The 15,808-nt window shown below is 32.2% G+C and overlaps 1 protein-coding gene across 1 annotated transcript; it reads left to right on the forward strand.

Annotated features, from left to right (window-relative positions):
- The first annotated feature begins 274 nt into the window (after positions 1–274).
- Positions 275–14,716, forward strand: LOC134706751 (lysosomal thioesterase PPT2-A-like). The gene is made up of 9 exons (XM_063565964.1): positions 275–495; positions 1,229–1,382; positions 4,045–4,137; positions 4,782–4,836; positions 5,998–6,050; positions 7,824–7,895; positions 10,489–10,573; positions 13,414–13,468; positions 14,365–14,716. Exons 1-9 carry the CDS (start codon positions 349–351, stop codon positions 14,506–14,508), a joined length of 858 nt encoding a protein of 285 aa, XP_063422034.1. The 5' UTR covers positions 275–348; the 3' UTR covers positions 14,509–14,716.
- Positions 14,717–15,808: the final 1,092 nt, after the last annotated feature.

Consider the following 15,808-nt stretch of genomic DNA (forward strand, 5'->3'; position numbering starts at 1 on the left):
TGTATGTATCATAAAAGCTGCAGTTGATAACTTGCTTTTAAGATAAAGTATTGTTAAAAATAATCCGATTTGTATTTGAAACTCGTCAGTGTTGTCTTGAATTCAGCGGGTCCGAGTTGTTTTTGGGTCCGACTTGTCTTCATTCCGAGTAGTCATATGATAAATACGGGCCTATAAATAAGTCAAAGTAAGCATTTTGTAACTGAAGAAAAATATGACTTGCAGGAATCTTTCATTTGAAGGGATATTCAATGATGTTTTAAATAAGATAATAATTGTTTTTTGTAGCTAAATCATCATAAGGTCCGAGATGTACCGAAATAATGTGAGGTTAAAGGTCAGACAATCATGAGGAAGAAAACAGGATTAACGTTAACTTTCCTAATTTTTGCATTAGTTGTGCCTGTAACAGTTCAATACAAGCCTATTATATTTATGCATGGCATCATTGGGAGTCCTACTGAGGCAGAATTTTTGATTTCTACTCTTCTAAAGGTAAAAATCACACAGTATCATGAGTATGTTTGTCCAATATATTTCGCCTTAAATAGGAGCACCGCCATATATGCTATGGCCCGAGAACACAGTTATTTTTGTAGTGCATTTCTTTTAGACAATAAATTCTTGTTTTTTTTTAAAGTTTAGTCAGAGACATATATACACATGTGTATATATGTCTCTGGTTTAGTGTACTTCTAGTGGGACAAATACTATTAGTCTATTAAAATTATAGAAACTTCTACCACCTCTAACTCAAAATATTGACAATTCTGTGTTAAGGGGATCTAAAATTCAGTTTCAGATATATTATATATAATAAAATTTGACCTTATTGAATTGGACCAAATCACTACTTAACATAAAGATTCAGCACCCATTTTTTTTTAACATGTAATTTCATCACCCTACTTAATATTTCATGCATTAAATATCAAGAAATAAATTGGGAAATTGTTTTTCAGAATTTTAAGTACTGTCTCTTTAATACTTCAACTTCATTGAATATAAAGATGAGAAGATGTGGACATTATGATTGCTAATGAGACAACTCTTTATCAGAGACTAAAATGTTTAAAATGACAAAGAAGTTAAAAACTTTAGGTCATCATACAGTCTTCAACAATGAGTAAAACCAATACCATGAAGTCAGCTATAAGTTTAGACCGTTTGAATTGAAGTCCTGTAATATTTGTACCATATTAAAAGTGTTGTATGATTTGTGCTTCAGGTTCATCCAGGAACACAGATAACAGCAGTCAATGCCTTCAATAGAGTCCAAAGTTTTGAACCACTATGGAAACAAGTCAACAATATAACTAAGATAGTACAACCTATAATGAACAGCAGTCCAGATGGTGTCCATCTCATATGTTTTTCTCAAGGTTAGTCAGACTGTCTATTAATTTTTGATAAGATGGAAACAAATCACTGACAAAAGAAGTGTTATGGCAAGGACTTAATACAACAAAGTTTTTGTTTAAAGTAATCACAAATTTAGCTACGGGTCTGTTTTTTAGTAGGATTTCACCAACTAGATTAAAATGCTGCACATATATACACTTTTAAAATGCAGGGCCGTAACTACCTATGAGGTTGCCTCCCCTAAATTTTCTTCACCAAAATTTTTTTTTTAAGTAATAAAATGAAATATTGACAATATGTACACAAAGAACTTGAATTTATATTATAAACAACACAAGTTTACAGTTTTAACAGTTTTATCATGATACGCCATATATATCTGTCATTTCCCGGATTTTTGGATCGAAAGTGAACCGTTTCAGTATTTTTTTAAAATTTTATTTCATGTGGCCGTCCGTCTGTTATTCAGTTAAGCTGGTTCTCGACTGACTACTACACTTTGTTCATAGTTTGAGTGACGCGATAATACAAGCGGATTTCCAGTTTATTATTAAGTATTCGTACGAGAACACATATGAAACTTTGCTTTCGATAATTTTGAATAAAACTTAAATATTCACATTTATTTAGAGCTCAATATTATTAAGCAGAGGAAGTTCCCTTTGTATTGTGAATCTTTTATGACATCGGAAATTCGTTACCGGCTGAATCAGCTGTTGGGTCATTTTTTTAATAAAATTAACGGTACCAATTTTCTTGCACCAGATGCGCATTTCGACAATACATGTCTCTTCAGTGATGCTCATGGCCAAAATATTTGAAATCCAAAGCTTATATAAAAGATGAAGAGCTATAATCCAAAAGGTTCAAAAAGTATAGCCAAATCCGTGAGAGGAATAAGAGCTTTGCATGAGGGAGATATATTCCTTAATTTATAATGATTTCTAATATTTTGTAACAGAAAATTTTAATAACACAAAAAAAACGTATTTTCATGCCAGTACCGAAGTACTGGCTACTGGGCTGGTGATACCCTCGGGGACTAATAGTCCACCAGCAGAGGCATTGACCCAGTGGTAGTAATAAAATTTACGGTACCAATTTTCTTGCACCAGATGCGTCTCCCGATCGTACGAGAACATTATGATCAAAGCCTAAGTAGTTAAACACTCTTGTTCGTTGTAGCAGGGACTTTCTATACTTACTAGTAAGTAAAATATTATAATACTTTTGTAATACTAGTATTCAAAGTCCCTGTGTGTAGTTATATTATACATGTCTGTTCAGCTTTCAACAATATTGAAATTCAAGGTCCTCGAAAAAAATATATATCTTGCGTTCTATAATCTTGCTTTATATGTTTTTTTAACTTACCACTTTGATTTCTATCAAACATATCTTTAAATACAGATAATAATTGTTTGCATAAAAATACTTCCACAGCAATACTGATGTTTCTTAAAGTAAGGAAATCGACGGAAAACGGGTCATGTTGAGCCATATTGAGAAAAAAATCCGCATTTACAATTTATTTAATGTTTAAGAAATAATTCCTTCATGTCATGCTCTATGCTCATTTTAACATGGGTAGGCATTATATTTGTCGATATTTTACACTGAGCGTTAGCGAGGTGTAAAATGTGGTCAAATATAATGCCTACCCATGTTAAAATGAGCATAGAGCATGACATAAAGGAATTATTTCGATTCTAATAGGACAAATGCAGTATTTTTATAGGTCGAAGCGTAAGAAAATACCGTAAAAACGTTTGGCTTTTCCAATTTCCTCCCTGAGGAGTCTGTGCATTACAATTCATATTTGATAAGTTTAAAAACCACGATCAGGGTAAATATATGATGTTTTATAAAAAATATAAAATAAAAGTTTAAGCTAGCTGCTTAAATGTAAACATTTTAAAGAATAACGGTGGAAATAAGGTTTATGTACACAGTAAGTTCGTGCGCATGTGTCAAACATATGTTTTATGCTCATTAGAACACGGCTTTGTTTACAAAGCGTAATAAGGACGTCATATTAGAATAGTAATTATTATAGGTCGAAGTACGGCCTTCAAGGTGGAGCCTTGGCTCAACCCGAATAGCAATCACAGCTTGTTGTTGCATAAAAATTGCTTCAAGGTTAAAAAAATACTGATGTTTTTTAATGTAAGGAAATTGAAGGAAAACGGGTCATTTTAGCCATTTTACTGAGGGCAAAAAAATCGGTATGGGGCCTCAATCGGCGGCCCCAAACCCCTGCCTCCCCTGAATTCGAACCCTAGTTACGGCCCTGAATTTAATGGTCATATTTAAATCAAAATTGATGTCTACATAGAACAATATCCAGAATTAAGTCTTGGTCCCTAAATTAATTTGTCTGGGGAAGCAGCATAAAGGGTGTTTTTGTGATACCTGAAAGAAAACCTTATCTGAAAGAATTTCAACAGAAATAGTTATAATCAGTAGAGCAGCAGGGTGAGACAAATTAGCATGTGCACTTTTTTTTTCTAACGGAAAGCTATGAATTTCTCCTTTAGATAAGTTATTCAGCTTGTTCCAGTTCATATGAAATACTACTTAGGAAAGAATACACACTTACATCTAATCAACTTTATTTTTCATGTTGTAACACTAATTTTGTAGACAATGTTTTGTAAATTCCATAATTGATTTTGATTTCAGGTGGTCTGATATGTAGAGGTTTGCTATCTGTATTGGAACATAATGTTGACACGTTTATAGCTTTAAGTTCACCGTTAGCTGGCCAGTATGGTGGTAAGTAATTATTTCCCATTCTGTAAAAAGAGTTGGGGTGTAACTGTTTTATCTCTTGTCCATCCATCCCACATGTCAGTCTGTCCATCAGTCCTTTTGTCCGTCTCATGAATATTTTTAGTTGCATCTTTCTTAAATACATGTACTACCGTACATTACGCAGATTTCTGAAAGGAGTAGGTCCGTCCGGTAAGGGCCGATTCTGGCCTCAAATTTCAGGTATATCTAACAAAAGATTTTAACTCACAGTTTCTCTTGAACATTCAGGATTCATTCGGTCAATGGCATAGGAGGATCTTGAGGAATGGAACTGCATCTTTTCCATCTCACCTGTTGTGATTAATAACTAAATGAAAATGGGGGGACTTCATGTGTGTTTTAACTTTTTGTCTAAATGTTTTGTAAAGTCTGAACACTTACTGGATGGAATTATTTGAATGTCCAGTACACATCCTTGACCTTTGTTATAACTGGAATAACAAGTAGCTGGTGTTTTGCTTTAAGATAAGAAACATAACTTTATGCTTATCAACCGCTTAATTTTTTTAAATGAATAAATGAATAAATTAAAATCAAGATCTTTATTCTTATCAAATACAATAAATAGAAGTTACTTTATTTTGTATTTTGTCATTTATTTTCAGACACCGACTACCTCAAGGATTTTTTTCCATACTACCTCAAAGAAACTATTTATAAGTAAGTTTTTGACATATGAGTATGGGGAAAATGAAAATGTCTATAAATTTTACCAATGCACTTGAGAATGGAAATGGGGAATGTGTCAAAGAGGCAACAACATAAGATAACTGACTGGGGATTATATTCAGTAATTTTATTAATGTGCTAGGGCATGTGGGGTAAAACAAGTTTTGGTAGTAAATATTATAACTATGGATTTTTTTTTCTATCATGTGAGTGTAATAGTGTATTAACTGTTTGTTGGGTGGAATTGTTAAATAATAGTCAATACATTCTTGCTCCATCCTTTACAGCTAAATTTGAAGGTTTCTCTCTAATACTTAGCTATAATCACTTGTTTAACCATTTGATAAGTCTCACTGATCTAGTTCTGGTTCATTGCTATTTCTTCAATTTAATAATTTAAAGATAATTGGCAAGTGAATTTTAAAAGATTTAATTGTAATTTTCTGCAGTTTCATGTTCTATTTTTCAGTTACTCTTTCATTTAGAATAATTATCTTCCAAACAAAATTGGCTTGAAACACTACTGTATTTCTTATCTTATGTGCATTGCACTCACTTACCAGCTGTATATATATTTCAGTTCAACCTGAACAATGAATACTTATTTAGGTAAAAATTGCATGAAATGCAATCAAAATCTTATGTGACTGACTTGATATCTAAATCTTCCAAGACTCATAACTACCTTTTTAATACAAAAAATATAGTGCATTGATCATAACATTCTATACATCCTAACCTCAAACATTTCCATAAAATGATGGATGTAATATATGGTCAGAAACTCAAGGCACAAAATGATGTTACACCTGTCAAAAAAATTACATAACTTTTGCAAGGTGCAGGAATCTAATATCTGCTCTAAAATTATAAATAATATCATTGTTAAGTCATCTCAATTTAAAAGTTGAAATAATCTTCCTTTGGCTAGAATAGCTGTTAAATCAACTACAACCAATGCAATATTTAATTTTACTTCCCACTGATAAATTGAAGCAATCTTTACCGTTCAGTGCTTACAAGCACTTTGATTATAATATCATAATAATTTGAAAAGTTTGAAAAGATATTTCTGAAAGATGGAATAATACTGTATTCATTGGTTTGTCATAAAATTGTAAGAGTTTTATCCCTCTATTCTTCATATTGCAGATACTTTTACACAAAGAATGGACAGAAATGGTCTGTAGCTAATTACTGGAGAGGTACCATATATCTATTTATAAGTTGGAACTATGCTTTGTTACATGTAACAAAATAGGACTGAATATTGTATGTTCTTCAATAATTCTTATGTTAGTGGTCTTATAATTAAGTTTGTATACCCTTCCACTAAAATATAAGGATATATATTGTAAGCTAAAGAAGTTGCTTACAACCACTTCCTTTGGTCTATGTGGATGGTTATCTCATTTGCAGTCATACCAGTAACCTTATCACCTTATTTTTAGCTCACCTGGCCCCGAAGGGCCAAGTGAGCTTTTCTCATCACTTGGCGTCCGGCGTCCGTCGTCGTCCGTCGTCGTCCTGCGTCCGGCGTTAACTTTTACAAAAATCTTCTCCTCTGAAACTACTAGGCCAAATTTAACCAAACTTGGCCACAATCATCATTGGGGTATCTAGTTTAAAAATTGTGTCCGGTGACCCCGCCAACTAACCAAGATGGCCGCCATGGCTATAAATAGAACATAGGGGTAAAATGCAGTTTTTGGCTTATAACTCAAAAACCAAAGCATTTAGGGCAAATCTGACATGGGGGTAAAATTGTTAATCAGGTTAAGATCTACCTGCTCTGACATTCCGTTGTTAGGTTGCTGCCCCTGAATTGGTAATTTTAAGGAAATTTTGTTGTTTTTGGTTATTATCTTGAATATTATTTTAGATAGAGATAAACTGTAAAAAGCAATAATGTTCAGCAAAGTAAGATCTACAAATAAGTCAACATGACCAAAATGATCAGTTGACCACTTTAGGAGTTATTGCCCTTTATAGTCAATTTTTAACCATTTTTCGTAAATCTTAGTAATCTTTTAGAAAAATCTTCTCCTCTGAAACTGCTGTGCCAAATTGATCCAAACTTGGCCACAATCATCTTTGGGGTTTCTTGTTTAAAAAATGTGTCCGGTGACCTGGCCATCAAACCAAGATGGCCGCCACGGCTAAAAATAGAACATAGGGGTAAAATGCAGTTTTTGGCTTATAACTCAAAAACCAAATAATTTAGAGAAAATCTGACATGAAGTAAAATTGTTAATCAGGTCAAGATCTATCTGCCCTGAAATTTTCAGATGAATTGGACAACCTGTTTTTGGGTTGCGGCCCCTGAATTGGTAATTTTAAGGACATTTTGCTGTTTTTGGTTATTATATTGAATATTATTATAGATATAGGTAAACTATAAACAGCAATAATTTTCAGCAAAGTAAGATCTACAAATAAGTCAACATGAACGAAATGGTCAATTGACCCCTGTAGGAGTTATTGACCTTTGTAGTCAATTTTCAATCTGCTTCCTTTGTTTAATATTCACATAGACCAAGGTGAGCGACACAGGCTCTTTAGAGCCTCTAGTTAATAAACTATCTACCTTGCTGTTCTTTCTTGCAGTTATATTATAAGGTACCAATACAAAATCTTTTTGATGTGGCTTTTTTGTTTACATACGAGAAATTGAAGGCAACAAAATACATTTATAGACTTTTAAAATCTAGTGTTAATGTAATGATACCCAGTATAATATATATATATTTTTAATATTTGCATGTATTTATCAATCCCCATATTATACTTGAGAATAATATAAAACATTTTTTTTGTTTTAAAATGTTTGTATATATATGTTATATAGATCACCACCATATTATCCAACCTTTCAGAAATATCATTTAAATATTTGTATGCATTATAGATCCCCACATGATAATCAGTATCATATATAACATTTTATTATTTCTGAATATTTGTATATTTTGTTTTAGATCCCCACCATACAGATTTGTATCATGAATTCTCATCTTACCTATACAACCTAGATAGTGGACAGAATTCAAGTAAGTAGTAAAACTTGTAGAGTATATTTGGGAATGAATCAGCAAAAGTTGTGATGTTTCAACTACCAACAACCAGTTATGCTTTTAAGCTCGCCTTACCAAAAGCTTTTAAGAGAGTTTTTCTCGTCACTTTGTGTCTGTCATCTTCCTCATTATCCTTCCACTTAAAAAACAAAACAATCCTTGAAATACCAAGGCCAATTGGAACCAAACTTGGCTTCACAGGCATCCTTTGGGTTTAGATTTAGAACTGTGTTTCCTGCCCTTGAATGATCAATTTTACCTGAGTTTTGTATATCATGCAAAAACTAAAATAGACTTTGGAAACAAATTTGTAAATGGTTCCACAGAAGCTTATCCCTTGCTTGCAACTGCTGCTGTCTGTGTGAAGAGTAATGTACAAAAAACACAGTCTATCTTTTAGTGACTTACAGTAAAATAGATCATGCCTTCATGTTGTCTGTTAGAGTCAAACTTGTCCAAACCATTGAAGTTTTTTCAGAGTTATGCCTCTTTATGTGTAATACATTTGTTTTAGTAGTATATTTAATCAGAAAACCTTTCAGTTTGTTTGAAGTAATCCTTCATTGTAAGATCATAAGGGTCTGCCTAATAACCTATTCTAAAGTAATGTGCAAATTCACTTTAATTAATTCTCTTTTTATACAAATTTTAATTATGAAGGATGGTACCAGTTTTGTGCAATATACTTCTCCCACAATTTTTTACCTATTTCCCTGAAAATTCACAGAAAATTGCATTCATATTGAAGTTGTTCACCTGGTATGGTCAAATGATGGAATTGTTTCAGTTTTTATTTTTATGCCTTTGAACTTGGTTATTTGTTAACAAAATTTACAAAAGACAGTACATGTACCAAATATGTGTATTCAGCTTCTGAAAAAAAAGAAGGAAGTTTTACAATTTTAAAGACATTTAGAAATCATGATGATTTATATTCATTACCTCTTAAGTCAGCCAGAACTTTGTCGTCTTTTATAATAAAATTACTACTTTTATTAAGGAATGACTGTAATATTTTTTCTGTCTATGAAGAAATAACATAAAAAATTTGGTGCACACTGAATAACACGCGGTAGCGGGTTATTTAACAGTGTGCACCACATTTTTTATGTTATTTCGAATAGACAGAAAAAATATTAAAGTCATTTCTTATAATTTAATTCTTAATTCCATTTTAAACCGTAGAAAACCATGAAAAAGCGTTGATGACATCACGGTCACATGACTAAATTATGTCTATGGGCTCATAACAAAATAACGTCAGCCAATCAGAAGACGTGTTACATCCAAAATTAAATTAATGAGATATTTGTTATTTTGGTTTATCATAATGAGCTGATATGTCGCATGCAATCATGACCAACATTTCAGGATCAATATAAAACTTTTTACTTGGGCAAGTACCCCGGTAATAAGATATAAACTTAGACTAATTTGTCACATGTCATCATAATGGTGGGGTTTGACCAGCATTTTGTCTTAAACCTCATTGACAAGATAAACCTTGTTTGCAATTAATTTGATATAAACTAGGAGATGTGTCTTTTAAAAATGTATTGTCATGATGAACATATGACAAATCAAGGTCATTAAGATTTACATTGTTAATAGCAAATTCTCTTCTCATACAGATGTATGTTTGGATTGTAAGTTGAGGCATGTGTTGAACTTGACATTGACAGATTAAAATAAATATTTTTCTGAAAAAAAAAATCATTTTCACTCTCTAAAATTTTGGCTTTTCTTCAGACCTATATATATGAATTTGATCTCAGAAGTTGATCTAAACATTTAAAATTATGACAAGTTTTTCTAAATGTTGAATGTTTGGTGACCTATACTTGTTTAGTTATTTGATCTTTGATGGAGAGTTGTCTCATTGGCAACCATACTGCATTGTCTTACTGGTATTTCTATGTAGATATATATATATGCTCTGTGTGGCTTGAATATGTTTATTAAAGAAACTTTTTCAGATTAAAAAAATGTTAGTGGTTATAGTATTAACCAATTATTTAATAAAGCCACATCATAGTTTTTACCATCTAAAGTATTTCAGTTAGATAATTTAAAATATATTAATATGCTTACATGATCCACTTTATTTGAACTTTGGTGGATAGATGATAGTCTCATTGGGGATCATATCACATCTCATTATCTTATGCCCTGTTATAGATGAATGTGCATTAGGTGTTACCTTTGATCATCCTTCCATCTCACTGTCTGTCTTTCAATCTTTCAGTCTTTCTGTCCATGACAGCAGTATTTTAATATATTATATACACGCTTGAGCTGTGGCATTTGTAACATCAGAAGCACAATGAAGGCTTCAGCAGTGCATGATGATCATAAATTGAATTGTTGTATTGAATATTATGTGAGTCTATATTTTGTTTATGTTATTCACATAACTGTATGAAGAACAAATGTTCCTACATTTTATCCAGGGGTTTGTTTAATTCATTGAATAACAGAGGATAGTTAATGTACTAAATATCTGTTTCATTAGTTCATAATAATGCTGGTATTAGAAAAGTAATTTATCAACAATTTTTTTTTTCTTCAGACTACAGAAATAACTTTGTACGTTTAAAGAAGCTTGTCTTGATAGGAGGTCCTGATGATGGAGTTATCACCCCTTGGCAGTCCAGGTTTGTAATGTATAGTCATTGTATTCTTCATATAATATTTTATGTTAACACTGTTTAAACACTTTTTCAAAAGCATAACGTGTCCCTGTACATTATAAACTAGATCTTAAATAGAAAAAATAATGTTAATGAGTAAAAATATTGTGCACCATGTGTCTGTTAGAACCAGCTGTTGATGTTGTATGTCAGACAAAAAAGTAGATCTTACCACGTATGGTTCTATGTTAAGATATTATTTTATTGAAACAGATCATTTTTATTTTTATTATTAAAAACAAAAAAGATGCAATGTAAATATGAACATTTTCATAAGGCCATTGCAGAAAATGAATGGAAGTTTTCTGTTTCCTCTTTCTGTCATTCCTTCCGTCTAATAGTGTGTGTGAAAGTTTCTGCATGACAACTTGAGTATTATAAGGAATGAAACTTATAGATGAAATTTTATAGGGAAAGAAAGCAGCTTATATATTTTGAGGTGAAACTGTTAAGGTCACTGTTACTAAAAATAAATTAAGTTATCAGTGGTTTCCGGATGGTTAGAATGAAACTGATGTAGTTATAATATATAGGGGAGGGGAAGAAACCTGGTGATATTTTGGACAAAAAGGTCAAATGTTAAGGTTAATGTAATTAAAAATAGGCAAAAAATTAAGAATGGTTTTCATCAAACTTTTGAAAAGGTATTCCTCGTGTGTTTGTGTGTATTCTATAATTGTTCACCAAATATTAACCAGTGGGAACACCAGTGTCCAAAAATTACTTCCCCATAATAACTGAAAATTTGATCTTTTCAATGTTTGTCCAGTTTCAGCAAGGACACAAGTACTATTAATTATGAATTCAAAGAAAATATTCTAGTGCATAGGTTCACAAAAGTACCTAATGACCTGCATGTTTAAAAGTTTAAACAGTGAACTATTTTTGTAGTCACAGATGTTGACGTTTTTTTCTTATAATGTCATTTGGTTTGTTATAATCAAGTTGTAATAAATTTAATGTTAAACATCCTTAGTATATTATGAAAAAATTTAAGACCTAATAAATGAGAAAATTTTCCCATACTGAAAGTAGAATATACACTTTGTCTGGAAAGTTGATAATACCTTGAATATCTGCTTCTTCTAAATGACAACATTTTTGTACTTTCTTTGTATACTTTTATTCCTCACCAATAACAGTAGGGGTCATTATATTGATTATTCTGTGGTCCTTATGTCCACTGTTGGTCTGCCTTTATATTGATTATTCTGTGGTCCTTATGTCCACTGTTGGTCTGCCTTTATATTGATTATTCTGTGGTCCTTATGTCCACTGTTGGTCTGCCTTTATATTGATTATTCTGTGGTCCTTATGTCCACTGTTGGTCTGCCTTTATATTGATTATTCTGTGGTCCTTATGTCCACTGTTGGTCTGCCTTTATATTGATTATTCTCTGGTCCTTATGTCCACTGTTGGTCTGCCTTTATATTGATTATTCTGTGGTCCTTATGTCCACTGTTGGTCTGCCTTTATATTGATTATTCTGTGGTCCTTATGTCCACTGTTGGCATGCCTTTATATTGATTATTCTGTGGTCCTTATGTCCACTGTTGGCATGCCTTTATATTGATTATTCTGTGGTCCTTATGTCCACTGTTGGCATGCCTTTATATTGATTATTCTGTGGTCCTTATGTCCACTGTTGGCATGCCTTTATATTGATTATTCTGTGGTCCTTATGTCCACTGTTGGTCTGCCTTTATATTGATTATTCTGTGGTCCTTATGTCCACTGTTGGCATGCCTTTATATTGATTATTCTGTGGTCCTTATGTCCACTGTTGGCATGCCTTTATATTGATTATTCTGTGGTCCTTATGTCCACTGTTGGTCTGCCTTTATATTGATTATTCTGTGGTCCTTATGTCCACTGTTGGCATGCCTTTATATTGATTATTCTGTGGTCCTTATGTCCACTGTTGGTCTGCCTTTATATTGATTATTCTGTGGTCCTTATGTCCACTGTTGGTCTGCCTTTATATTGATTATTCTGTGGTCCTTATGTCCACTGTTGGTCTGCCTTTATATTGATTATTCTGTGGTCCTTATGTCCACTGTTGGCATGCCTTTATATTGATTATTCTGTGGTCCTTATGTCCACTGTTGGCATGCCTTTATATTGATTATTCTGTGGTCCTTATGTCCACTGTTGGTCTGCCTTTATATTGATTATTCTGTGGTCCTTATGTCCACTGTTGGTCTGCCTTTATATTGATTATTCTGTGGTCCTTATGTCCACTGTTGGCATGCCTTTATATTGATTATTCTGTGGTCCTTATGTCCACTGTTGGTCTGCCTTTATATTGATTATTCTGTGGTCCTTATGTCCACTGTTGGTCTGCCTTTATATTGATTATTCTGTGGTCCTTATGTCCACTGTTGGTCTGCCTTTATATTGATTATTCTCTGGTCATTATGTCCACTGTTGGTCTGCCTTCATCAGTTTGTTAGTCTCTCCCTTATCAGATCAAAGTTTTGTTTTTAGGTAGTTTAACACAAAGTTGTGGTCATACTAGGGGTCACATCAACCTGAAACTTGATTTAAGTGTTTAATTTTGATCAGTAATGGATCCAGAAATTTTTGTAAGTGGGGGCCCACTGACTGCTCCGGTCATGCTCTAGTGATTCTCTTTATAAACAACCAAATTTTTCCCAGAAAAGAGCCCTGCCCCCTCTAAATCTGCCTCTGTTGATCACCCAGATTTCAAAGTGCTGCTTATTTCACTTATGATAGATACAATAGATTGGAATTAACTATTTCAGATTTACTTATCTGACATAACAATGCTTTTTCATTTCAGCCATTTTGGATTTTATGATGAAAACGAAAAAATTAAAGAAATGAGAAATCAGGAGGTTTGTTAAATTGATTTAGAAATTTGTATTTAAGCATAAATACATGTAGTAGTAGAGTGTTTCAATATTAGTGAATAATTTATTATAACCACATGTGTAAATAAGTACAAACTAAAAAAATATAATAAACAAGAGTAAGAGTGACTACTAGCACAAAGGTTCCTGGTTCGATTCCCGTCTGGGATGAAAATTTCAGGAACTCAATTTTCGGCTCTCCCTTGACACCATTTGCGAGTATGGTCTTGAGGAAACGATGATAGTCCGTCGGAAGGGGACGATAAATGGCTGACCCGTGTTAAGAGAGAGCCATATCTCTTGCACATTAAAGACACCCTTGTAGATTTCGAAAAAGAGTAGGCTAATGCCGCTGCAAGGCAGCACTCGCACCCGCAAAGTTGAAAGGGATTAATATAAGTTGCAAAACTTGTTTCCCAATCCACTATAAATAAATATGTTTAAACTAAGAGTAAGTAATACACCTGGCCTAATATACCTACCTATAAGTCACCTAGAATAATATTTAACATGTTAAAATTTTCCCTTTCTACAATATATCATGTGCATACTTTTATCAGGAACCACTTTTCACTCTGTGCAGTGTGGTATGAGAAATATCTATTCATGCAAGAAATAGTTTCAATGAAGAGAAATGTATTTTTATCTATTTAGAAGATATTTGTTTTATTGAGGTAAATTAATCAATGAGTGATAGATTTCTTTTAGAAGAAATTAAAAGGTCTGTATGAATAAGCTACACTATAAATTGACATAGTATAGAAACCAAACATTGGATGACTAGTTCACATTAACATTGTCATAATCAAGTTCATCTGAAAATATGAATCACTTGATATGTAAATATTAATATTGTATATTTTTGTCTTTGTTTCTTTCAGTATTTTCTGAATGATACATTTGGATTGAAGGAATTAGATGGTAGAGGAGCAATAGATACACATGTTATACCTGGTGTAGAACATGTACACTGGTACAAAAATACCACTGTGTTCAACAAGTACATAGAACCATACTTAACATAGTACTAGGGGCAGGTATTGATGTGGAAGATTTGATTCATTTTTAGTTAGAAATTCAGGTTTTATTTACATTAAGGTGGTACCAAACACCTTTACTACAATTAATTTGACTTGTGTAATTTTCTTAATTTTTACAAAATATTTACTTTGACCCTTTGAAAAAAGTATAAAAATTTAAAAATAACATGAACCTCACACTTTATCTGGAAAAAAAATCATTGATTATATTGCCACATTAAATAATTGTTGCCAGAAGACATCTCTCCATCATTTTACCTGCATCTGCAATTAATCATTCCTTTTATATAGTTTAATAATTTTCATGCACAGTAGTTTATTCTATGTTCCACAGTTCCATAGAACTGTTCACTCAAATGTGTTACCTTTTAAAGTAAAACATGAAACTTTCTTATATTATTTTAGATTTTAATCAAATTAATTTCAAACATCAGCAGTATAAATTTTATTAAGTGATTGAAAATTTTCATTGCAGTTATGCCCCTTTGAAAAAGATGATTTGAAAATAATGTATATTAGTGGATCATAGATTCTAAATGATATCTTCAGCTTTTAGCTATGAAATATCACATGCAAATTTGTATACTTGAGAACTCCTTTTTATTGTTTAGTAGATAGATTTGATTTCTAAGTCATATTTAAAAGAACCATATCTGCACATATAAATAGTGAAAATAGGTCATTAAGAAAATTAATTTGGAATTTTTTGTGACAACTATTATTTCACCAGTATTTTTTAAATTGAATACATACTTTTTTAGCTCACCTGGTCCGTCGTTCGTCGTCTGTCGTCGTAAACTATTTCAAGAATCTTCTCCTCTGAAACTACTGGGCCAAAAACTTCCAAACTTTAACTGAATGTTCCTTAGGGTATATAGATTATAAATTGTATCCAAAGTTTTGATCTATCAACAAACATGGTCGCCATTGCTAAAAATAGAACATAGGGGTCAAATGCAGTTTTTGGCTTATAACTCAAAAACGAAAGCATTCAGAGCAAATCTGACATGGGTTAAAAATGTTCATTAGGTCAAGATCTATCAGCCCTGAAATTTTCAGATGAATTAAACTATCCATTGTTGGGTTGCTGCCACTTAATTGGTAATTTTAAGGAAATTTTGCAGTTTTTGGTCATTATCTTGAGTATTATGATAGTTAAAGATAAACTGTAAACAGCAAAAATGATCAGCATAGAAAGATCAACAAATAAGTTAATATGACCAAAATTGTCAATAGACCCCTTAAGGGGTTACTGTCCTTTAATGACAATTCTTCACAATTTGTT

Source organism: Mytilus trossulus, chromosome 2, assembly GCF_036588685.1.
Source record: "Mytilus trossulus isolate FHL-02 chromosome 2, PNRI_Mtr1.1.1.hap1, whole genome shotgun sequence".
In the NCBI taxonomy this organism is placed as follows: Eukaryota; Metazoa; Mollusca; class Bivalvia; order Mytilida; family Mytilidae; genus Mytilus; species Mytilus trossulus.